The sequence below is a fragment of the Phacochoerus africanus genome, chromosome 3 (assembly GCF_016906955.1).
Source record: "Phacochoerus africanus isolate WHEZ1 chromosome 3, ROS_Pafr_v1, whole genome shotgun sequence".
NCBI classification, from domain to species: Eukaryota; Metazoa; Chordata; class Mammalia; order Artiodactyla; family Suidae; genus Phacochoerus; species Phacochoerus africanus.
In genome coordinates this window covers 29,102,809-29,128,940 of record NC_062546.1, presented here as the reverse complement: position 1 = coordinate 29,128,940, position 26,132 = coordinate 29,102,809, and the positions used below count along the sequence as shown (strand labels likewise).

The window sequence follows — 26,132 nt, the reverse complement described above, 5'->3', positions numbered from 1 at the left end:
CTGATAATTCTGTCCTCGCAGGCAATCAACCCAGGGGGTTTTGGGATCCATGTTCAGGTTTCAATGTCAGTTCTGTTTTCAAAACCCTTGCAGTGCTTGTCATTCTGCCCCATATATATGGTATGTGGGCTATCCTGTAGTTCTGTTCTCAAAATCTTTGGTGTGCTATTTAGAATCAGATTCATTTACATATAGTTTTTGGGTAAGGCCCAGAGTCCATAATTTTATGAGGCTGCTTTCTGAACTCCTTCCTTTTGTGATCTATCTCCTTGGTACCTTCCAGTTCCCCTGGGCTCCCCTTTTGGCTTTCTGGCTAGAAAGCTGAGGCATTCCTTTCCTTGCTCTGCCCTGTACTTCCCCTGTCAGTGCCTGTGTCATACCTGTACCAAGTGGAAAAAGGATAAAGGGAAGAAAAAAAGCAAGAGTGGTTCAGCCCCATACTCTTGAGATGAGTTTTATTGGAAAGGAAGGGTCTTCTCCCTCAGTTTCAGGTGTTTGTGGATTGCCACAGGATGGGGTGTAAAAAAAAAAAAAAATTGGAGAAAAGGAAGAAAAAACTTGAGATTTCCCCATTCTCTCTGAGCACTAGACCTCATTCCTACTTCTTTAACCAGAATGAAGGGCTCTTGGAGTGCTCTTTGTTCACACTAAATCCAATTCCTTGTTTTGGGTTTCTTTGAGTTCAAACTGGAAGACAATGGTGAACTCACTGCCAGGGTGGTATTTAAACCTATGGTCTTCTTTGCCAATCTACCAGCTACCACTTTTCAGCATCCTCGAGTAATCCATGCATTCTGTATAGCTGCAGTCAGTGGGAAAGTCAGGATGAAGTGTGTTTATTCCAGAACCAGAACCTTCCAAACCCAGGCTCTCAACAGAACAGAACACCAATATGGCTGTTTACAACAGAGCTGCTGGTCTGCACCCTCAGGTGATCATTAGGAGTGAACACGAAGCTCTTCATCTGCATGTCAGTCTTCTCTAGGCATGCTGGTTGTGCTTTCACAGAGCAGCCAGTAGCAATAATCTGAAAATTTCCAGACCCTGATCCCTGAGTTGGTTTTCATAGCATTTCTTGAACCACCTAGGTAAGTTCTGTTCAGACTATAATGTGCCCATCAATCAGTGGGGGGAATCTTGCTCAAAGGCAGGATTTAATTCAGAAGATCAAGGATGGGACTTGAGATCCTACATTTTCTACAAGCTCCCTGATGCTCTGACATTGTTGGTCTGTGGACCACAAATGGCAAGGCTGCTTCCCAGTGAGGGTACAAGTTCAAATTTTGGTGGTCTGGTTTATTTACCTTGTTCTGCCAAGTGTGGAAAATTAGAAGCAGAGAAGTGGGGATACAGGCAAGAGTGTGTGTAGATTAACAAGCGGAGTACAGGTTATGGTGCTCTGAGCAAGCAGGGCACTACACTTAACTTTTCTCTACCCTTAGGATGTCCTATAAGTTCAAAGGTGACTTGGGGATTGAGAATGGTTGGGAAATACTCCATTTAGGCTAAGTGAACAAAGATTTTCAAAATAAAAAAAAAGATACATACTAAAAAATTATAAAACGTCACCCATTATCTGACTCTGACACAATGACTAGTTTTGTTATTCTTTTCTAGTCTTTTTTCATAAGCATGCTTTTATACAATTATATTACCAATATAATTTCAGATCTCACTCTCCTCTTCCACTTATGTCCTACATTTCTCAAGTTGTTTGTTTTTGTTATTAACATTTTTAATGGCCAAATGATATTCACTTAAGTGAAGTAAATTTTTAAAATTTACTTAATTTCTACTGTGTTGGTACTGCTTCTGGTGTAACTGTAAATAATGCTGTAATGAACAACTTTCATGGTCATATTTCTTCCATGTTAGAAATCAATAATTGTTATCCTCTGCTCATCTGACGACTGTATCATGGGAACAGGAAACTTGTTTCTCTGGTCAAGAGATAAAAAGGAGCTGTACTCTGGAACCTCAACTGTACCTGATTTATTTATTTTTTGCTTTTTAGAGCCACGCCTGCAACATATGGAGGTTCCCAGGCTAGGGGTCTAATCGTAGCTGTAGCTGCCGGCCTGCGCCACAGCCACAGCAAAGCAGGATCTGAGCCACGTCTGTGACCTACACCACAGTTCACAGCAATGCTGGATCCTTAACCCAATGAGAGAGGTCAGGGGTCGAACCTGCAACCTCATGGTTACTAGTCAGATTCGTTTCCACTTTGCCACAACAGGAACTCCCAACTGCACCTGATTTAGATGATTTAGAAGGTGAGATTTGGGTCCTATAAGCTGACAAGATTTAGAAAAGATTTAGGCTGAGCTGACACAGTAATGGCATAGACTATTGGGAACCCTAGGGGAGAGGAAATGTATTTTGCAGTTGGTAGAAACAGCCTGCTCACTAGATTCCACAGCCCCTAATCCCCAGAACCTGTGAGTGTGATGAGAAATCACTTCTGCAATTGTTTTAATATTTTATGGCACAGCAGACCTCAGAAGGGGGGCGGGGTATCTGGGTGGCCTAGTTTAATCACATGGACCTTTAAAGCAGAGAACTTTCTCTGGCTGATGGCAGAAGAGATGGCGCATCTGAAGCATGAGAAGAACTTGATTTTAAATATGGAGGTGGCCATGTAAGAAGAAATGCAAAAGGTCTTAAGGAGCTGAGAGAGAGGCCCCCAGCCAAGAGCCAGCAAGGAACAGGGTACCACAAACTGAGATTGGGTTCGGTTAACTTACATACATTATGGGGATGATGTTTTTCTAAATAATTTAAAAGAAAAAGGACTAACCCTACCAGTGAAAAGGATGGAGAAATGACATCAAAATATAGTTGGAATGCTAATTAAAACAACTGTTTAGGAGGCAACTGGGCAATATATATATCAACATCTTTAAAAAGGGGCTTAGTCTTTAATGTAGTTAATTCCACTGTCAGGAATGTATGCTAAGGAAACATTCAGATTTGTGCTCTAAGTTGCATGAAAAATATGTTCACTGAAGTGTTAGCTATGGTAGCCCAAAATTAGAAATGACTTAAGCTAAAAAAAAAAAAAAAACCCTTTTCACCATTCTTGATTTTTCTTCCCATCACTAAGCCAAACCATAAGCAAGCCCTATCAGGTATACTTCCTAGTATATCCCAGATCATCTACGTATCTGCCACAATGATGATTTCCTGCCTGGGTGCCTGTGTCAGCCCCTTACCTGGTCTTGCTGTTTCTACTACTGTCCTTCTATAATTCATTCTCTACATAGGAGCCCGAGAAATTTAAAAAAGGAGAGAGAGAGAGAAAGAAAAAAAAAAGAGTCAACAATATGAAATCCCTCATTTGCTAAACACATCCACCCAGTGGTTTCCCACTGTACCTGACCTTGACCTCAAGGCTCTATACAAACTGGCCTGTGCCTACCCCTACAGAGTCATCTCCCATCTTTCTACCCCACCGTGCTCCAACCATACTAGCTTTCTCTTTGTTCTTGGAATAATCCGAGCCAAGATAATTTCTTTATTTTTTTTTTTTTAATTTTTTTATTTTCCCACTGTACAGCAAGGGGGTCAGGTTATCCTTACATGTATACATTACAATTACATTTTTTCCCCCCACCCTTTGTTCTGTTGCAACATGAGTATCTAAACAAAGTTCTCAATGCTATTCAGCAGGATCTCCTTGTATATCTATTCTAAGTTGTGGCTGATAAGCCCAAGCTCCCGATCCCTCCCACTCCCTCCCCCTCCCATCAGGCAGCCACAAGTCTTTTCTCCAAGTCCATGATTTTCTTTTCTGAGGAGATGTTCATTTGTGTTGGATATTAGATTCCAGTTATAAGTGATATCATATGGTATTTGTCTTTGATAATTTCTTTTGAAGCAACTGCTATTATAGGAGGAGATACTAAGGGATGAATCCCATATCAATGCTTACGAGCTGTGTTTCTTTGGGCAAGCTGATTAAACTCTCTGTGCTTCAGTTTTCTTTTCTATAAAATGAGGATAACATAGCACCTACCTCTCATTCTCTTGTTAATGAAGATTAAAAGAAATTATATTTAATACTTAATGTAACAGCCTGGCACTCAGTAAAGGCTCAATTTAATATTAACCATGTTAGTTGTCAGAATCTAACTGGGATATTTTGAGGAAAAAAAAGTATATGGTTAAGTATATGGGTCCCAAATAGACCACTTTCTATCCAAAATATTTTGATGGCTCCCATTACCCCAGGATCAAACCCAGCTCCTTAGCACATAAGGTCCCTTGTGATGTGGCCCTCATTTTCACCTATTCTCCCTTCACATGCCAGAAGTGGTAATACATAACCCCCCGATCCCTCCTCTGCCTAAACACACACACACACACACACACACACACACACACACACACACACACGGGATGATAAGATGATTTCATAGCCCCGTTTGTACCCACTGTTCCCTTAGCCACAAATGCCAATTACTCCCAATACTAGAGAATTATTATTTGTCCTTTAAATTTTAGCTCCTCAGGCATTATCTCTGTGAAGCCTTTCCTTCTATACTGTCCTAACTCAATTCTTCAGGATCATGACCCCTCTCTGAGCTTCAGTAGACCTGAGACACACTTTCACTTTTAAAAAAACTTAGGGTCTGGAATAAAAAGGGTAATCAGCCCTAAACGACTGTGAGCTCCTTGAAGGCTGGATCGATACCTCATCACATACTTCCAATGCCTAGTACTGTATTTGACACGTAAGTGACAGACCCACTTGGGGCTAAGAAATTGTACAGAAGACAAAAGCAAAGGTGCTAGAGTTAGATCCAAGTTCAGATTCTGGCTTCACCACTTAAGAGCTGTATGACCTAGGGCAAACCATGAAATCTCTAAGCCCTAGCTTTCTTCCCTTTAAAATACAGACGATAGTACCTATTTCTGGGGTTACTATAAGGATTAAATGAGAATGTTTATGAAAGCTTAACACCTGCTACATAATCAAGAGTTCAATAAACAGCATCCAATATTCTATTATTATAACACAACTTCTGCTCCTTACTGGTTGGGGTCAAGTTATTTGCTAATCCATGAACTTCAGTTCATATAAATTGTAAAATGGGGATAGCCCTTACTGATCCCATGGGGTTGAGAGGATTTAATAAAAACATGTGGATGAAATGCTTAGCATGTGATCTGGAATACCTGGCATAAAACAGCCACATAAATATTACTGAACTAGCTTTGCCATCCATGGGGGAAAAAATCAAAGGGATCAAGACTATCTGGCTCTAAGGAAAAGAATGAGGGCAATTATTATTGTTTCACAAGTAATGAAAAATGAAAATTATCAAGGTGGCATAGGTAGAGGATAATTCTTTTCAAAATATGGTGCTAAATCAACTAGATATCAATATAATAAAATATGCATCTATCTCACTACACAAAAATTTATTTCAAATGGATTATCCTAATATGAAAGGTAAAACAAAGCTTCTAGAAGAAAATATATGAGTAATTCTACATGACTTTGGGGTGGGACAAAAGTTTCTGAAACAGATAAAGCATCACACATAAAGAAAAAGCACTGATAAGCCAAATTATAAAAAACATTAAGAATGTTTTAATTAAAAACATCATTATTAGAGTACACCTCTTTTTAATATTATGTAATGAAATGGAAAATATGCATAAAGTACTCCTGTTGCATGTAGAAATACAATGGTTGTCTCAAAGAGAAGTCCTTGTGCTGAAGCAGCCATTTTTTCATGGAAAAACATTTTTACTCAGAATGACTGATAGACAAACAAATCATGGTTACTCAAACTTGGCTACACAGTAAATACTTTCTTAAAAGCCATATGAACCTGTTACTTCAAGGAAAATAACCACCAGTATAAGTTGCCAATGATAAAATTCAAACTTAGATGTGAAAATTAGCAATTTAGAAATTCATATTCACCATTAGCTTGATGCCTTCCCCATACTGATGCTGATTATATCGGTAATATTGATGAATGTGATTTTTAAAAATATTGTATAATAAAATATATAATATATATATTATTAATATAATTAATATATAACAGTATATAATTAATATATATTAATACAATAAAAAGCTGTCATGCACATTCCACTTGGCATCAGTACAGACCCCAGCAGGAAGAGAGTACCTTATTCCTTAACATCACCAGCAGGAAGTAACACTAACTTTACTACTGCCTGGAGAAGAGAGAAAGGTTTTCTCCTTGCCTGGCAACAGCTCAGCCAGTGAGAGAGTGTCACAACTCAGCCACTGAAAAGCCATTATATTTTAAACTCCCAGTTTCCTCCAATGGACTTTTTGATTATTATAATAGCCCCTCCCAACTTTCCCTTCTCCTCTATAAAAGAGCTTCTTCTCCTTTGCTTTACCAGACTTGCATGTGATTTCCCATAGTTGCCTGTCCCAAACTGCAATCCTTTGCTGCTCCTGGATAAACCTGTTTTTCTGGTAATATCTGGCCATTTTATTGTTTTAGGTTAACACCATATAGAAACTATTACTTATCAAGTTTTGGTATAATACAAAGAAGAATATCCACAACTATTTGAAAAGGTTATTAAACTACTCTCTTTTCCAACAACCTATCTATGCTAAGGCTTAAATAAAAACATAATCACCCACAGACTAAATGCAGAAGCAAATGTATAAGCAGAAACGATAATCTAACTGTGCTCTATGCCAGATATTAAAGAGATTTGTAACAATGAAAACAAAGTCACTCTTCTAAGTTTTTGATTTGGAAAGCAGTTATTTTCATCAAATTTGTTATTTATGTTAATACAAAACAGGTCTATTACTGTTTTTTCGTTTGTGGTTTTTTTTTTTTTGGCTGTGCCCACGGCATGCGGAAGTTCCTGGGCCAGGGATTGAACCTGAGCTACAGTAGTGACAACACCAAATCCTCAATCACTAGGCCACCAGGGAACTCCTATTATTGTTTAATTTTTTTTTGTCTTTTGTCTTTTTTGTTGTTGTTGTTGTCGTCGTTGCTATTTCTTGGGCTGCTCCTGAGGCATATGGAGGTTCCCAGGCTAGGGGTTGAATCGGAGCTGTAGCCACCGGCCTACGCCAGAGCCACAGCAACTCGGGATCTGAGCCGCGTCTGCAACCTACACCACAGCTCACGGCAACGCCGGATCATTAACCCACTGAGCAAGGGCAGGGACCGAACCCGCAACCTCATGGTTCCTAGTCGGATTTGTTAACCACTGCGCCACGACGGGAACTCCCTATTTTTAAATAAATAAATAAATGTATATTTAAATTAAAAATTGTTTTTTTGTTTTGCTTTTTAGGGCCACATCTGAGCCACATGGAAGTTCTCAGACTAGGGGTTTAGGCGGAGCTACAGCGGCCAGCCACAGCCACAGTCACAGCAACGTGGTATCCCAGCCATGTCTGCAACGTACACCACAGCTCATGGTGATGCTGGATCCTTAACCCACTGGGCAAGGCCAGGGATGGAACTCGCATCCTCTTGGATACTAGTTGGATTCGTTTCTGCTGCACCACAATGGGAACTCCTAGAATTTATTTTTAATTTAAAAATTTCAGCTGTAAATTATAACATGGTAAATATTAATAGATATAACTTAAACAAGAGCCCTTTGGGGTCCTCAATAATTTGGGGAAGTGCGAAAGAGTTCCTGAGACAAAAACGTTTGAGATCTGCCAGCACAGGAAATATGACTCCAGGAAAGAAAAGAAAAAAGGTATATATATAGATGCTCATAGTGTACTATTTAAAATGAAACACTGTACATGCTTGAAATACTCCATGGAGGTTCGGCAAACTACAGCATACACCGTAGAATAAAATATCAGATACGACCTACTGTAGAGCACAGGGAACTCTACCCAATATTCTGTGATAATCTATATGGGAAAAGAATCTGAACAAGAATGGATATGTATATATGTATAACTGAATCACTTTGTTATACAACAGAAATAAACACAACGCTATAAATCAACCATACTTCAATAAAACTTAAAAAAATGAAAAAAATCAGACATTAAAAAGGGTATGCTTAGCACTTTAATAAATGAATAATAAAATTTTAAAAAGAAAATGCAGACTACAAATACTGGGAACATTTAAAAATATGTAAAGATGCAGACTGATTAGGATTAAAAATGAATTTTGGATGACATAAATAAGAGCTTTATATCTAAGGACTGATTTTTAGAAAAGTTGGTTAAGCACAGAAAGAACTGATTATTTCAAAACAGAGAACAAGATTTGGGGCATACGGTCTCTTTACTGAGGACAGATGGAGCAAAGGGAAATGGGTTAGAATTATAATGACAACAAAAAAAGTTAGGTTTAGATGAAAAAACTTCCCTTACAGATGGGTTGTTTTCTGTAATTCTTCTGGAAAGAGTAGAACAGACCTACTTTTCACCCTCAATTCTCCATTGCAACGGAGTGTCCTCTCTGTCTACACCAGCATCAAACCAGCAGACCCAGTCTCCTTTGACAAGCTCTGGACGCACACGCCACCACACACTTAGTAAAGCGAGACATCCCGACTTCTATCTGCATTTGGAAGTTTCCAGGTGTGGGACAAGCAAGGTGGTGTGGAAAGTGAGGAGTGAGACACAGAGCTGTATCCTGTGGGAAGGGACAGAGACTGCCGTTTTCTACTCAGAACAGAAGTCCAGGCTGTTCAGTGACAGTGTAATTAACATCCCACAGCAGCCAGATGGGCCCTCTGCTGTCCTGCTCCTTCTCTTCTTTCTACCCTAAGGCCCCACCCTCAAATCTGGCATTTGAAGCAAAAACAAAAAGTTGAAAAAAAAAAAAGAAAGAAAGAAAAACAAAAAAGGGAGTTCTCTGTGGCACAGTGGTAGTGGGTTACAGATCCAGGGTTGTCACTACAGTGGCTCAGGTCACTGCTGTGGTGCAGCTTCAGTTGCTGGCCCAGGAACTTCCATGTGCCATGGGCACAGTCTCCCCCCAACCCCCCCCCCAAAAGGTGAAAGTGTGAGTGCCTGGTTGCCCAGCAACACACTGGTGATGGGGCTCTCACAGAGAAATTGATGTCATGATAGGCATCTGTGCTGACAGAGGAAGGGGGCTGGCAATGGGTGGGGGTGGAGGGAGAAGGGGACTCCAGGGGGAAGACCTGCCAACTCACTACCGGCTGACAGAAAGCCTCCTCAGCATTCTGCCTCCTCCCCCAGCACGGTGTCCCAGTCCTGGGAGATAAGCTGGCTCGAGAAAGGCCTCACCGAGGGAGGAAAGGGGATAGATTTTTCTCCGCAGCCAGTGTGCCCTCACTACCCTGAACATGTACACAAACCGATTATGTGATCCTATGAAGGGGCAGACCCCAGTTTTCACTCTCCCAGTTAGTTAATTCTGGGAAGTTGTGCCACCTCACTTGTCCACTGTCTCACCCGGGAAAAGTAGGGATGCCACTGACTCAGATTCCTGTCTGGAATATGAGCAAATGTAAATTAAAACACCCGGTGCAGCGGTCGGCACATGGTGGACGGCCAAGAAATAGTTCCTCCTCAATAAGGGGCGGCCAGTGTGATGATAAAGGACACAGTGTCCATAAAGGTCCTGAGCCCAAATGCAGTTGCTCAGCACGCCATCTGGGTTCATACTCTCATACCTAAGTGGCTCCTTTACCAGGAGGAGTAGGCTAAGTATTTAAGCAAATAAAAGGGTCTCTCTTCGGGGGGACCCTCCAGTCACTATAGCTTCAGTCTTGTTTTTCATGTGTCTGCTACCTGAAAGGAATATATGAAGTATTTCTACTATATTCTGAGCAATGAGCTCAACACGTGGCACCTACTGCCATATTCCGTGCTGAGAAACCTCTGACATGGGTACAATTATTCTCAAAGTACAGAGGAGAAAGCCAAGGCTAACTGTGTTCACTGAGAGGCAAGCAAAGCTACAAGGTCAGGGTTTGAACCCAGCTAATCGACCTCCAAAGCCTGAGCCCCTAATGGCCATATAATACTCCCTCCTTGACATGGAGATGGGCAAGGTGGCAGAAAGAAGGGGAACAAGTCCCATCCGCTAAGAGTGGTATGCAGAAATGATGAGGCTAGGCCTTCTGCCTGATCCCCTCCCACCCGGATCCTCATCAGAATCCTTCAATGGCTCTCAGCTGCCCATGGGGGAGATTCACATACTTGGGCCTCGCAAAATCCAGTCCACCTTTCAGAGCTGTTACATCATAGGGTTCTGAAATGAATTCTTTCTTGAGCCAAAATTCAGGGACAGTCCCTTGCTTTCAGACCTTGGTGCTCTGGCCTGCTGGTCCCACAACCTGAAACAAGCTTCCCCTGGAAGGAATCTTAGGAAATAATCCAAACTCATGAACAGGAAAAAAAAAGGAGTTTAGGGATACTTCTGTTCTTCCCTAAGAAGACACAGCTCAGGCAGCACCCCCCACCCCCCACCCCGAGGAAGCCTGTCCCAGGCTACCTCTGAAGGGTCTCTGCACTAACCTCTGTAATGGCAGTTGTCACTCTTACTTATTCACCTGTCTCCCATGCTAAAGGGACAGCACGGGCCTTAAGAGTAGGGGCCCAGTCCCAGGGATCCCTAAACCCAGAGGGAAACATTTGCTGAATAAAGAACATATCAAAAATGTGCAAGGCATAGATCCAGGTGATGGAGATACAAAGAGGTGAAAAAGTAGGGCAAATTGCTCCACTTGAAAAAAAGCCATTAATCTTGGGATTAGACAAAAATCGCAAGTAGTATTGTCAAGGATGGGGTGAATCCCAGGGCTAGGGGGCCAAGAATTTTAGCCAACAAAAGAATATGCAGGGTGGGATGGGCCAGGGCTGGCTACGCCCTTGATTGACCCCAATCCCCAGCCTCTATCCCCATCTTCTGGGCCTAGGACAATGCCCACATATTCCCCATAGCTTCTCTCAGCCCAAAGATGTATAGCCTTCACAAGTAAAGGTCTCCTGAACTGAGGCCCCAAACCACCAGCCTACCCTGGCCTCAGCAATCCACTCACCACCACCAGTGCCCCCACGGCCCCTGGCTCTAACCACACTGCCTGTCCTCCCAGGGCTTTGCAGAGGACAGACCCTCAGGCTGCAGCACCCACTCTACCCTACTCTCTGCCTGCCCTGGAGGTCAGTCCCTTCTTAGGGAAGCCTACCCTGAACACCAAGTGTGGCGTTCCCAAGTCCCCCATTCATCCCCATGACAGGAGGTAAGAGGAGGAGCAGAGACAGTGTCGCTGGCCTTTGTGAAGCACCTGGTGCTAATCTGGTGCCCTACGTATAGTGAAATCAATAAATACAGTGGGCTTAAGACCCTAAGGGATCCTTTAGCTTCTTCATTTTAAAATACTTTTTATTTTGAAATAAAGATTCGCAGGAAGGTGGAAATAGTGCAGAGAAATCCTGTGTACCCCCACCCAGTTTCCTCCAATAGTTACTCCACCACAAAGATTGCCCTCATGCTACCCCGTTTTATAATCACACCTGTCCCCACCCATAACCTCTGGCAACCACTAGTCTGTTAGTACCTCCAGAATTCTGCCATTTCAAAACACCTTATATGAGTGGACTCATACAGTATGTGACCTTCTGGAACTGTTTTTTTTTTTTTTTTTTCACTCAGCCTGATGACCTGAGATCCACTCTGTTGTGGGTATCAACAGTTCATTCCTTTTTATTGCTGAGTAGTATTTTCTGGTATGGATGGTTGTTTATAACCATTCACCAACTGAGGGATGTCCAGGTTGTTGTCACAGACACGGCTTGGATCTGATGTTGCTGTGGCTGTGGTATAGGCTGTAGCTTGGATTCGACGCCTAACCTGGGAACCTCCATATGCCATGTGTACAGCCCTAAAAAGCAAAAACAAAACAAAACCAGAAACCAAAAACCATAAAGCTGCTTATGAACATCTTTATACAAGTTTTGTGTGGCATAATTTTTATTTCTCTGAAATAAATACCCAGGAGTGTGATTACTGGATCTTACTATTAAGTGCATGTTTATGGGTTTTTTTTTTTTTTTTTTTTAAATGCCTATATCTGAGACATATGGAGGTTCCTGGGCCACGGACTGAATCTGAGCCACAGCTGAGGCAACACTGGATCTTTTAACCCACTGTTTGAGGCCAGGGATCAAACCCACACCTCTGCATCGACCTGAGACATCGCAGTCGGATTCTTAACCCACTGCACCACAGTGGGGACTCCTATATGTGAAAGAAACTGCCAAACAATTTTCCAGAGTAGCTATACCATTTCACATTCCACTGGCAATGAATCAGCGCTCCCTCTGTTCTCTGTACTTTCTTCAGCATTTAGTATCATTACATTACTATTTTTTAAATTTTAGCTTGTCTAATAGGTGTGAAGTATCTCATTGTGGTTTAATTTGCATTTCCGCAATGGGCAGTAATGTTTAACACCTTTTCATGTGCTTATCTGCCACCTGTATATCCTTTCCAGTGTACTATCTCTTCATATATTTTGCCTATTTTCTTTTTCTTTTCTTTTCTTTTCTTTTTTTTTTGTCTTTTTGCTTTCTTGGGCCGCTCCCGCGGCATATGGAGGTTCCCAGGCTAGGGGTCGAATCAGAGCTGTAGCCACCGGCCTACGCCAGAGCCACAGCAACGTGGGATCCAAGCCGCGTCTACAACCTGCACCACAGCTCACGGCAACGCCGGATCGTTAACTCACTGAGCAAGGGCAGGGACCGAACCCGCAACCTCATGGTTCCTAGTTGGATTCATTAACCACTGCGCCACGACGGGAACTCCTCTTTTGCCTATTTTCTAAATGGAGTGTTTGGTTTTTTAGCCTGTTGAATTTAAGATCTATCTTTCAAGAGATGATTCCCTTGTGAGATGTATGGTTTGCAAACATTTTCTCCCAATCTGTAAATTATGTTTTCATTCTCTTAACAGGGTCTTTCTCAGAGCAAAAGTTTTTAGTTTTAAGTTTTTGATGAAGTCCAATTTACTGTTGGGTTTTTTTTCCTCTGTTATAAACTGGGCTTTTAGAGTCATATCTAAGAACTCTTCACCAAGCCTTGGATCCTTACGATTCTCTCCTTTGAGTTCTTTCAAAAGTGTTGTAATATTAAGTTTTACATTTAAATCTATGATCCAACTTGAGTTAACTGTATATAAGATGTGAAGGTAGGTCAAGGTCCTTATTTTGCTTGTGACTATCTAAATGCTCTACAGATTTCCTTGTGCACCCTTGTCAAAAGCCAACTGTTCATTCTTCTGTGGGCCTACTTCTAGGTTCCCTATTCTGCTCTATTGACCTGTGAGTCTGTCCATCTACTAAGATTAGTCTTGATTAATTTAGCTATAAAATAAGCTTGAATATTGGGGTAGAGTGATTTCTCCCTCTTTATTCTTTTTCCAAATTTATTCCAGCTACTAACAAATCCCTTTGCCTTTCCATATAAATTCTGGAATAATCTTGCTACATCTACAGAAATCTTTGTTGGAATTTTGATAGGGATTGTATTTAACTAATGGATCCATTTGTGGAGTATCTGACATCTTTACTACGTTGAGTCTTTCAATCATGAACATGTTTCTCCATTTACTGGGTCTTCTTTGATTTCTCTCAATAGCACTTTATAGTTTTCAGCATAAAAGTCTTAAACCTGTTTTGTTAGATTTATACCTAAGTATTTTTTGTAGTGATTGAAAATGGTATTATGTCTTAAGTTTCTGTTTCCATGTGTTTATTACAATTAACTTCTGAATTTTGAGCTGGTATCCTGCAACCTTGCTAGGCTCATAATTATTATTATTGGTAGATTCCTTGGGATTTTCCATGTAGACTATTATGTCATCTGTGAATATAAACTTTTATTTCTTCCTAATCTATATGCAAAACTTTCAGTACTATGGTAAATAAGACTAGTGAGAGTGGATACTCCTGCCTTGTTTCTTAGGGGGAAAGCATTAAGCAACTAATTTTATTTATTTTTTTGGCCGCACCTGTAGCATGTGGAAATTCCTGGGCCAGGGATGGAATCCATACCGCAGCTGCGACGTGCACCAAAGCTGTGGAAACACTGGATCCTTAACCCACTACACCACGTGGACTTCCAGCAACTAATTTTAAATGAATTCCTTTTGCTAGTATGATGATGGCTTCATAAAATATTGCTTAGGTATTAACAAACTACTCTTTAGTTGAAGGAAAAATATAGAAGTCTCAATCATGGGGGATTATTATCAATTCTCTTATAGTTTGATCCCAAAGAACCTCATTTCTACTGTTATATATTCATGTTTCCAGTTAAGCCAAAGCTAGGACCTTTTAATTTTTTTTATAACTTTATTGGGATATTTCATGAATCACAAAATTCACTCAGTTAACATGCATAGTGCAATGGTTTTTAGATGTTCACAGAGTGTGCAATTATTCTAATTTCAGAACACTTTCTGCACCCTAAAGACATCTTGTATCTATTAGCAGTCATTCCCTAATTCATGCTCTCTAATCCTTCCACCTCGGCTCCTGGCAACAAGTAATCTACTTCGTTTTTATGGATCTGCCTATTCTGGACATTTCACATAAATGGCTATTTTCACTCAGCATAATGCTCATACACGCTATCAGTTATCTGTACTTAAATCTTTTTTATTGCTGAAATACTTCAGCCTAGGCATATATTACATTTATTTATCCATTCACCAGTTGAACAGTCAGGTTGTTTCCACTTTCTGCCCACTACTAATAATGCTGCTATGAGCATTCACATACAAAAGCTGTACATGACTATGTGCACAAACAAGTAGTGTTCCACTGTAGTTTGCATTTCCATCCCCCTAATGACTAATGACGAGCATCTTTTCACATGTTTATGAACCACCTGTACATAGACCTTGGAGAAATGTCTATTCAAATCCTTTAACCATTTTAAAATTGGGTTGTCTTTTTATTTTTTATTTTTTTGTTTTTTTGCCTTTTCTAGGGCTGCTCCCAAGGCATATGGAGATTCCCAGGCTAGGGGTCTAATCGGAGCTGTAGCCACTGGCCTACACCACAGCCACAGCAACTCGGGATCCGAGCTGCATCTGCAACCTACACCATAGCTCACGGCAACGCTGGATCCTTAACCCACTGAGCAAGGCCAGGGACCGAACCCGCAACTTCATGGTTCCTAGTCAGACTCGTTAACACTGTGCTCAAAAGGGAACTCCTTGGGTTGTCTTTTTAATACCGAGTTAAGAGTTCTCTGTGTATTTTGGATACAAGTCTCTCATCAGAGAGATGATTTATAAATGATTTTCTCCTGGTCAATGGGGTGTCTTTTCACTTTCTTGATACTGTCCTTAGATGCACAAAAGGTTTTATTTTATTTTTATTTATTTTTTGTCTTTTTGCTATTTCTTTGGGCCGCTTCCGTGGCACATGGAGGTTCCCAGGCCAGGGGTTGAATCGGAGCTGTAGCCCCTGGCCTACGCCAGAGCCACAGCAACGCGGGATCCAAGCCGCGTCTGCAACCTACACCATAGCTCACAGCAACGCCGGATCCTGAACCCACTGAGCAAGGGCAGGGACCGAACCCACAACCTCATGGTTCCTAGTCGGATTCGTCAACCACTGCACCACGACGGGAACTCCAAGTTTTATTTTTGATGAATTCAATTCACCTGTTTTTTTTTTTTTTTCTTTTGTAGCTTGTGTTTTTGGTGTTTCACCTAAGAAACTACTTCTAACATCATGAAGATTTAATCCTAAATCTTCTTCTAGGAGTTTTATAGTCCTGGCTCTTATATTTAGGCCTGTGAGCCATTGTGAGTTAATTTTTGTGTATAGTTTGAAGAAGGGGTCCAACTTCATTCTTTTGCATGTGGATATCCAGTGTCCCAGCACCATTTGAAAAGACTACTGTTTTCCTAATGAACTGTCCTGGCACCCTTGTTGAAATCAACTGTCTATGAATGTATGGATTATTTCTAGACTCTCAATTCTATTCTCTTTACATTTCTATCCTTATGCCAATAGCATTCTGTCTTAATTACTGTAGCTTTGTAATAAGTTTTGAAATTGGGAAATGTGAATCCTCCAACTTTGTTTAAGATTGTTTTAGCTATTCTGGTTCCCTTGCATTTCCATATGAATTTTAGGATCGGCTTGCCAATTTCCACCAGAAAACCCCACAACTCTACCCCCTCCCAAATCTCCCTCAACTCCCTGCCAAACAAACAAACAAAACTCTATACATGTCTTGGGCTTCTTTTGTTAAATTTATTCTTAAGTGTTTTAGTCCTTTGGAGGTTATTAGGAGATTATTTCCTTAATTTCATTTTGGATTGTTCACTGCTCATGTATAGAAAATGCGATGGATTTTTGTTTGTTGATCTTATAATGCTAGTTCTAAAAGGTTTTTTAAAAAGGATTCCTTAGGATTTTCTGTAAACAAGATCCTGTATCACTGACAAATAAAGATTGCTTTGGAGTTCCCACTGTGGCCCAGCAGGTTAAGAATCCAACTAGTACCCCTGAGGATGCAGGTTTGATCCCTGACCTCACTCACTGGGTGCATAGGTTGCATATGTGGCTTGGATCTGGCATTGCTGTGGCTGTGGCATAGGCTGCAGCTCAGATTTGACCCCTAGCCTGGGGAACTTCTGTATGCAGCAGGCATGGCCCTAAAAAGAGGGGAAAAAAAAAAAAAAAGATTGCTTTACTTCTAACTTTCTATTTTTTCCCCCCTCCTTTCTCGGCCACACCTATACCATATGGAAGTTCCTGGGCCCAGGATTAAATCTGAGTCACATCTACAACCTATGTCACAGCTGCAACAATGTCAGATCCTTAACCCACTGCATCAGGCCAGGGATCGAACCCGCAACGCCACGGAGACAAGCTGGATCATTAACCCACTGCACCACAGCAGGAACTCTCTAACTTTCTAATCTGGATACTTTTATTTCTTTTTCTCGAGTGCACCCTGGCTAAAATTGCAAGTACCATGTTGTAGAAAAGTCGCAAGAGCAGATGCCCTCTTGTTCCTGATCTTAGAAGAAAAGCATTCGGAGTTCCTGCTGTAGCTCAGTGGTAACAGGCCTGACTAGTATCTGTGAGGGTGGGGGTCCGAGCCCTGGCCTCGATCAGTGGGTTAAGGATCCAGCGTTGTGAGGTGAGCTGTGGTGTAGGTTGCAGATGTGGTTTGGATCCTGCATTGCTGTGGCTGTGGTGCAGGCCGGCAGCTGCAGCTCCAATTTGACCGCTAGCTTGGGAACTTCCATATGCTTCAGGAGCCACCCTAAAAAGAAAAAAAAAGAAAGAAAGCATTCCATCTTTCTCCATGACACAGGATGTTAGCCGTGTGTTTTTTGCAGATGATCTTTATTGGGTTGAGACAATCTCCTTCCATTGCTGAATGCTTTTATTATGAAAGGGTGTTGGGATTTTGTCAAATGCATCTTCTCTGTCTACTGAAATGAATGAGTTTTTTTTGTCTATTGTTCTATTAATATGATTATTAATGCTGATGTATTTTCAGATGTTAAACCAAACATTCCTGGAATAAATTTCATTTGGTCATGGTGTATAAGCCTTTTATATGTTGTTAGATGTTTTGCTAGTATTTTTTGAGGATTTTTACATCTATATTCATAAGGGATATTGGTTTGTCATTTTCTTGTGATGTTTTTGGTTTTGGTTATCGGGGTAACATCAGCCTCACAGTTGGGAAATGTTTCCACCTTTTCTATTTTCCAGAAGTTTGTGAAAGATTGGTATTAATAAAAATCTCACAATTAAGGACATTTTCAGATGAACCAAAAAATAGTACAACTAGCTTAATTTATGAACTCCCACATATTCTTTCATTCAGTTTTAGTAATTATCAGTATTCTACCATTCTATTTTACCACTCATTAACCCAATGTCTCACCCTTTTAGGGTGTGAAATTATCTTAAAGCAAATTCCAGACATATCATTTCACTGTTAAAGACTTCATTTAATAAAATTATACATTTGTAACAGACGAAGACTTCTTTTCTAAAAACATGACCAGAATTTAATTACTTTACTTAAAAACAAAACAAAACAGCGGCATTGTTTTGCAGCTGTGGCACAGGTTGTAGATGTGACTCAGATTTAACCCCTGGCCCAGAGTGCACATGGCATTTATAGGCAAAGACCAGAGATGCTTCACGTTCTGCAATTCACAGTAGAATTCAATATAATGGAGAATGATCTGTATCCAGACAAACATTCAAATTTCCCCGAATGTCTCAAAAATAATGTTAGAATGAATTTGTCTGAATTAAGAACTGTATTTAGTTGATAAGACTTCTATTAACAGGCCCCCTTTCCCTTTTCTCCCGATGCCATTCATTTATTTGATGAAAAAACCATAATCAATTTATCCTGTAAAAATTTTTCATGTTCCAGTTCTGCCTGGAACCCATGTGTCTATTTAACTTGTTCTTCTACCTCTCACATTTCTTTTAAACTGGGGGTTCAATTTAGATTCAGGTTGCTGTGAACCTATTATTGCATTATACTAGAAGACACAATATCTGGCTGTTCCGCTTTTAGTGTTAAGATTGATTTATGAGTTCAAGTGTTATCAGTCTGACTCATCCATTATAAAGTTGCCATTCAACCTTTCACCTAATGGTTTTAGCAACTATTAACAATTTGTGCCTAGTCACTACATCATTTCAGTAGAAGCTGCAATATGGTGATTTTCTAATTCTTTCAGTTCTTCCAAGGCTAGCATTTTTTTAACTTCATAATTCCAGACTCAGGTCTGAAGATTTCCGATTAGGATGGCAGGGCCTCTAGGTGCCCTGGAGGTGTTTTTGTGTAAGCCCTGGGGGTGTTTCTGCTTGTTAATAGTGGTAGGAATGCATATGGCATTTATAGGCAAAGACCAGAGATGCTTCATGCTCTACAATTCACAGCAGAATTCCACATAATGAAGAATAAACTGTATCCCACACAACTTTCCAAAGTCTTTTTAGACATTTCAGAGATCTAAAGCCTATATACAAGTACCTACCATAAACTAGTTAAAGACCATCTTATATATGAACACGAAATACTTTTACATTGTTTTAATGCAAATTTTCCAAAAATGGAACTATAATGTAGTATGTGCCTGCTTTTGTTACTACTGTCAAATTCAAGATAATTCCACATGTAAGTAAAGTACAAATGTCTATCTTTTCCAGTATAATCATGCTCAGGCACCTACACAGTGAAAGAAACATTATCTTACTATTAATTACTCACTTTTTCTCATTTATATTACAGTTAGGATTTTACTATACTGATCCCTTTTGAAATTGTGCATTTGGTAGATTATCTACGAATTCCATTTTGAGAGTAAAGGAGATTGCAGAGAATCCACGTTTTGAAATGGAAAGCGAATCTGAAAGAGCTGAAAATTACTATCTATGTAAGGTCTTAAAGTCTCCCCAGATTGATTGCTACCCAGGGCTTATCCCTAAATCTTACCACCATATTCTGCTTACATCACAGCAGAGCACTGTGCTGGAGTGAGGACACCTGGACCCCTAGCCCTGGCTCTGTTTCTTTATTAGTGGCTGGTGACCTTAGGTAGGTTATCTTACCTCCATTTTCATCTGTAAAATAAGTAGGTTAGATCAGACAAGCTGTTCCAACCTTTCAACCACTTTTTATTACATTCCGCTCTCCCCACAGACCCCAGTATTTCCAAAGATTGCACAGAGATGTGCCAATTACTACTTATTTAGGCACATAAACAAATTTCCCATTTATTTAACCAAAGATATTTAACTGCACAACAATAAAATAACAAGGGCAGTTAACACTTACTAAGTGCTCATTATGGCTGCTCGTGGGCCCTCCACTGCAACCCTGCCAAGCCCACCATTACTGTCACACTGTGGACTCCAAGTTGGGAAGTGCTGTCTCACCTAGAGACTAAGGTATCCTTGGTCCTTGTCTCTCCCTCACAGTAGAAGTCTAGTCCTAAATGCTGCCATCCTAATCTGCAAAGATCTTAAATGTGACCTGCACATACCTCATACTGTTTTAGAAAAGTCAGGGGACTACAGTGAAGTGAAATGAAAAGAAAGGGAACACCAGGACTACATCTTCTCCAGGAACCTCCAGTACTTCTACATCTTTGCACTTTTCCCAAAAGCCTGGTCCAGCGTCCTGCACAAAGAGCTCTGCAATGAATAACCGAACTACCTGAGCAGCAACTCTGCAGTACTGCACACACACCCCAGAAGCACTGACCAGTGGGCAGACTCGGAGGCTCCTCTAGAAAGGAAGCAGAGGATGCTGCATAGTTGGGGTCACTCTTAGCCGTCCAAGAACTCACTGCTCCACTAACGTCTCCACTTTCCTATAGACACCAAAATTCTGACAATTCTGTTGAAAACACACATGGCCAGGGTGGGGGGTGGTCAAAGAGCAAGATGGTCATGGTTGGAATCCTTCTGCGGAAGCATGGGCTGCCCACCATGGGTTCTGTACTCACCAGGGAGGCTGCCGGCTGGTGTGTGGGTGGTGGGGGTGAATCCGGAGTGGGTCCACCTCTCTGGCAGTGGCAGGGGGAAACTCCCGGTGGGGACTTACACTGGCTTTGTCCCAGTGCTCATGGATAGGTGTGATGATCCCAGACACGATCCGAGACCGAAGCTCCTCACTGTTCTTGTAGGCCCTGCAGGCAGGAGGTGAGATGTCAACTGCTTGCAGCTGGTTGGCAACCCTGCGTACCCTATTTTGGCAGTGGCAGCGGCGGCAATGGCGGCGGCGGCCCTGACAACCCCTGGCGTTGCGCTTGGACTGTTCGCAAGGGTGGGAACGGGCCGCCCGGCGGACCTGGGTGAGGGGGGCAATAGCCCGGCGTTGTCTCCGAGATTTGGGCCTAAGCTTCTTAGGCATCTGAGTTGCCCCTCCTCCTTTACCACCCCATTAGAAAGAGGTGAGGGTGCAGGGGCACAGGCCTGGACTGGCTCCTCCTCTGTACCTACCCCTCCCCACCCCACCCTCAGCCTCATTGTGTGTTCATCACATGTCATGGGAAGGGTCACGGAAGGCAAACCCTCCATGGGGAGGATGAACTGGGTTGCTGGTCTAGGTAGGGAGGGCTCTGGGGGCCTCATGCCCAATTCTGTCACTAATTCAGGAGCCCTTGAAAGGCTGCTCTGGGCCTCTCTTCTCTTCCTGTGAGAGATGAGGGATGTGAACTACAGCTGAGGCACAGAGGCAGACTGAGGTGAGAGGGCAGGGCTCTACAGTGCACCTAAAAAGCTGGTCTTTTAAAAGGCGCCATATCTTGGGTCAAAAAGCAAACCTCCTAAGTGTAAGAAAACCTGCAATCATACACAGTATGTTCTCTGACCATATGGAATCATACTAAGCACCCAAACAGGAAGGAAGTCTCCAAATACGTGGAAACTCAGCAATACAATTCTAGATAATCTATGGATCAAAAAGAAGCCTTGAAAAACACAAAGTACTGAATAATAATAAAAATACAACATATTAAAATATGTGAAATTACAGCTAGAGCAATGCTATAAACTAAATGCTCATACTGAAAAAGAGGAAAGTCATCAACAATTAAAATTGTGACCTCAAGAGGAGTTCCCATCGTAGGTCAGCAAAAACTACTATTCATGAGGATGCAGGTTCGCTCCCTGGCCTCGCTCAGCGGGTTAAGGATCCAGTGTTGCCGTGCACTATGGTGTAGGTCACAGATGTGGCTCAGATCTGGTGTTGCTATGGCTGTAGCAGAGGCCAGCGTCTACAGCTCTGATTCCACCCCTAGCCTGGGAACATCCATATGTCGTGGGTGTGGCCTTAAGAAGACCAAAAAAAAAAAAAAAAAAAAAGTGATCTCGAAAACCTAGAAAAAGAAGAGCAAATTAAACCCAAAGCAAGCAGAAATAAGGAAATAATAACAAATAAATAAAAGAGAAAATGGAAAAACAACAGAGAAAATTAGTAAGACGAAAAGCTGGTTCTTCCAAAAAATGAGTAAAATTGACAAGCTGGCAAACTACAAAGAAAGAAAACACAAATCACCAATGTCAAGAATGAAATGGGATAGGATCTGTTGCCATTGAAAGGATAAGAGAATTCTAAGAACAACTTAACTAAAACAACTTAGATTATTTCTTCAAAAACCATGAATGTAATAACTGAGCCAAAATGAAACAGATAAGCTGAATAGTTCCATTAAGGTAACTTCAGCACTCCAAGAAAGAAATATCCACGTGCAGATGATTTCGGTGGAGATGCCTACCAAACATTTAAAGAAGCATTAACAACAATTTAGTCACTTCTAAAAATACAAGAGGAAGGAATATTTCCCAAGTGATTTTATGAGGCCAGTATTACCCAGATATCAAAACCGGACAAAGAGAGTACAAAAAAAGACAGCTACAGACCAGATTTCCATGAACTTGGATACAAAAATACCCAACAAGGTATAAACAAATTGAATTCACATATATATATATATATAAAAGAATTATACACCATAGGACTGACTGTAGGTATGAAAGGCAGGTTTAATATTTACAAATCCCAACCATGGCAATAAGCTAAGAAATAAGAAAAATCATATGATCCTGTCATTTGATACAGAAAAGGCATTTAACAAAATTCAACACAGTAAATCCATTCATGGAGTTCCCTTATGGTGCAATGGGTTAAGGATCAGGCATTGTCACTGCAGTGGCTCGAGTCACTGCTGTGGCGCAGGTTCAATCCCTGGCCTGAGCATTTCCACAAATTGTAGGTGTAGCACCCCCCCACACGCCAAAAAAAATTCATTCAAGATAAAAACTCTAAACAAACTAGGAATAGAGTGGAACTTCCTCAACTTGATATAAAGGATCTACAAAAACAAACAAACAAACCCCTACAGCTAACAATATACTTAAAAATGAAAACCTGAGTATTTTGCTTTTAAGACTAGGAACAAGGTAAGGATGTTCTCACAATCCTTGTTTAACATAATATTAGAAGTTCATTAAGAAAAGAAAAAGCATACAGATTAGAAAACAAAGAATAAAACTGCTCCTATTTGCAGATGACATACCAGTCTTCCTTGATATTCCCAAGTAATCTACCAAAAAACTTCCAAAAAAATTGAGTTCAGCTAGGTGACAGGATATAGGGCCAACACACAAAAATAAACTACACTTCTATATTCTAACAACAGACATTTGAAAATAAAAACTAAGAACACCATTTATAATCACCTCTCACACCCCAAATGAAATATTAAAAACATGTCCAGGATCTACATGCTGAATATCATAAAATGATGATGAAAGAAATAGAGTAAGACCAAAATAAACAAAGAGACATACTACATTTATAGTAAAAATGTCCATTTTCCCCGCTTTAGCTTTAATGATCTATAGGTTTAATGCAACTCCTATCAAAATCCCAGCAAGGTTTTTTTTTTTTTAATAGACAAAGATATGTTTATTCTAAAGTTTATACAGAAAGGCACAGACGCTGGAATAGCAAAAACTATCCTGACAAAGAAGTGAGTGGGAGGAATCATTCTACTCAATATTAAGGTCGGCTACATAGCAACAACAGTAAGTATGTGCATGACACTGGCAGAGGAGCAGACACAAAGATCTATGAAAAAAATGGAGGAGCCGGAAATAGATCCACACAAGTACAGACAACTGATTTTTGACAAAGGAGCAAAAACAATTTAGTGAAGGAAGAACAACGATGTTGGAGCAACTGGACAATCATAGGCAAGAAAATGAGTATCTCTCTCAACTACACATTTTATACAAAAAATAACTTAAAATAGACTACAGCCTTAAATGTAAAACATAAAACTGAAAAATGTTTAGGAGTACCCTAGTGGCTCGGTGGGTTAGGGACCTGGCATTGTCACTAGTGTCAGGTCACCAGCTGGTGCAGGTCACCGCTATGGCACAGGTTCGATCCCTGGCCTGGGAACTTCCACATGCCCTGGGCACAGCCAAGAAAAATAAAAGTTTAGAAAAAAAAAATTGGAGAAAATTTTTGGGATCTAGGCTAGGCAAAAAGTTCTTACACTTGACGCCAAAAGCCTGATCCACTAAAAAAAGAAATTGATCAAATGGCTATCATCAAAATTAAACATGTTTGCTTTACCAAAGACCTTGTTAAATAAATGAAAAGACAAACTACGGGCTGGGAGAAAACATTTATAAACCAATATACAACAAAGGATTTGCATCTGAAATATTTAGGGACCTCTCATTAGCCATTAGGGAAATGCAAATTAAAAAAACCACAATGAAATATTACTATACAACAGAATAACTAAAATGGAAGAAGAGTGATAAACCCAAAACTGGTGAAGATCAAAAAGACTATCACTCATACACTGGTAGTGGACATGTAAAATGATACAGACACTATGGAAAACCGGTTGGCAGTTTCTTAAAAAACTAAACATACAATTACTATTGAACTCTTGGGAGTTTATTGCAGAGCAATAAATATTATGTCCACAAAAAAGCCTGTACATGAATGTTCATAGCATTGTAATTTTTTATTTTGTAAGTATTAGCATATTTTAACCAAAATTTTTACTGAGATAATTGTAGATTTATATGATGTTTTAAAGAATAATACAGAGAGGTCTAATTTTTTTTTTGTCTTTTTGCTATTTCTTGGGCCGCTCCCGCGGCATATGGAGGTTCCCAGGCTAGGGGTCGAATCAGAGCTGTAGCCGCCGGCCTACGCCAGAGCCACAGCAACGCGAGATCCGAGCCGCGTCTGCAACCTACACCACAGCTCACGGCAACGCCGGATCGTTAACCCACTGAGCAAGGGCAGGGACCGAACCCGCAACCTCATGGTTCCTAGTCGGATTCGTTAACCACTGCGCCACAACGGGAACTCCCTAATATTTTTTTTTTTTTGTCTTTTTGCTATTTCTTTGGGCCGCTTCCGTGGCATATGGAGGTTCCCAGGCTAGGGGTCTAATCGGAGCTCTAGCCGCTGGCCTACGCCAGAGCCACAGCAACGCGGGATCCGAGCCGCGTCTGCAACCTACACCATAGCTCACGGCAACGCCAGATCGTTAACCCACCGAGCAAGGGCAGGGATCGAACCCGCAACCTCATGGTTCCTAGTCGGATTCGTTAACCACTGTGCCACGACAGGAACTCCCCTAATATTTTTTTATTATTTTTCTAGCTTTTGGGGATGGAAGCTTGGATAACTAATTTTCAGCTTTTTTTTTTTTTTTCATATTTAAGGTTATACATTTCCCTCTCACTTTAGTAGTTTCCAGTTTCCCTCAAAGGTAATATCTGTAAACTGTGGTACAATATCAGAGTCAGCAGACTGACACTGATAAAACCTACCCAACTTACTCAAATTTCCTGTTTTATCTGCACTCATTTTTGTGTGTTTGTCATAGCACTTTTATTTGTAATAAAAAAAAATGACACAACTCAGATGTCCTTCAACTACTGAATGGTTAAACAAACTGTGAAATACCATGAATATCATACCATGAAATACTACAACACATCGGGACAAACCACGGATTCGTGCAACCACTCAGATGGATCACGAGGGTATTATGCTGAGTGAGAAAGGCCAATCCCCAAAACTACATACTGTATGATGATTCCATTTATAAGATTCTTCTTTTTTTTTTTTTCTAAGGGCCACAGGTAAGGCATATGGAAGTTTCCAGGCTAGGGGTCGAATTGGAGCCACAGCTGCCAGCCTACACCACAGCCACAGCAACCTGCGTCTGTGACCTACACCACAGCTTGGGGCAACACCAGATCCTTAACCCACTGAGCGGGGCCTGGGATCGAACCCCCCTCCTCAGGGATTCTAGAAGGGTTCATTTCTGCTGAGCCACAACAGGAACTCCTATAAAACATTTTTTGAAATGACAAAATTTTAGAAATGGTAAATAGATGATGGTTGTCAAGGGATGGGGGCAGGGAGGGAGTGGGTGTGGCTATAAAAAAGCATCAGGAAGGATCCTTGTGGTGATGGAAACGCTAAATGTCACTGTATCAATGTCAGTATCCTCACTGTAATATTTAAGATAGTTTTATACAATGTCATCATTGAGGTAAAGTGCATAAAGGATACAAAAGTCTCTCTGTATTGTATCTTA

The 26,132-nt window shown here is 40.9% G+C and overlaps 1 protein-coding gene across 1 annotated transcript in view; it reads right to left on the bottom strand.

Annotated features, from left to right (window-relative positions):
* Positions 1–26,132, bottom strand: part of PSMF1 (proteasome inhibitor subunit 1) — a 47,283-nt gene that overhangs the window by 7,863 nt on the left and 13,288 nt on the right. The window contains exon 4 of the mRNA XM_047771424.1: positions 20,493–20,675. Coding sequence (XP_047627380.1) covers positions 20,493–20,675 — 183 coding nt within the window. The remainder of the gene's footprint in view (positions 1–20,492; positions 20,676–26,132) is intronic.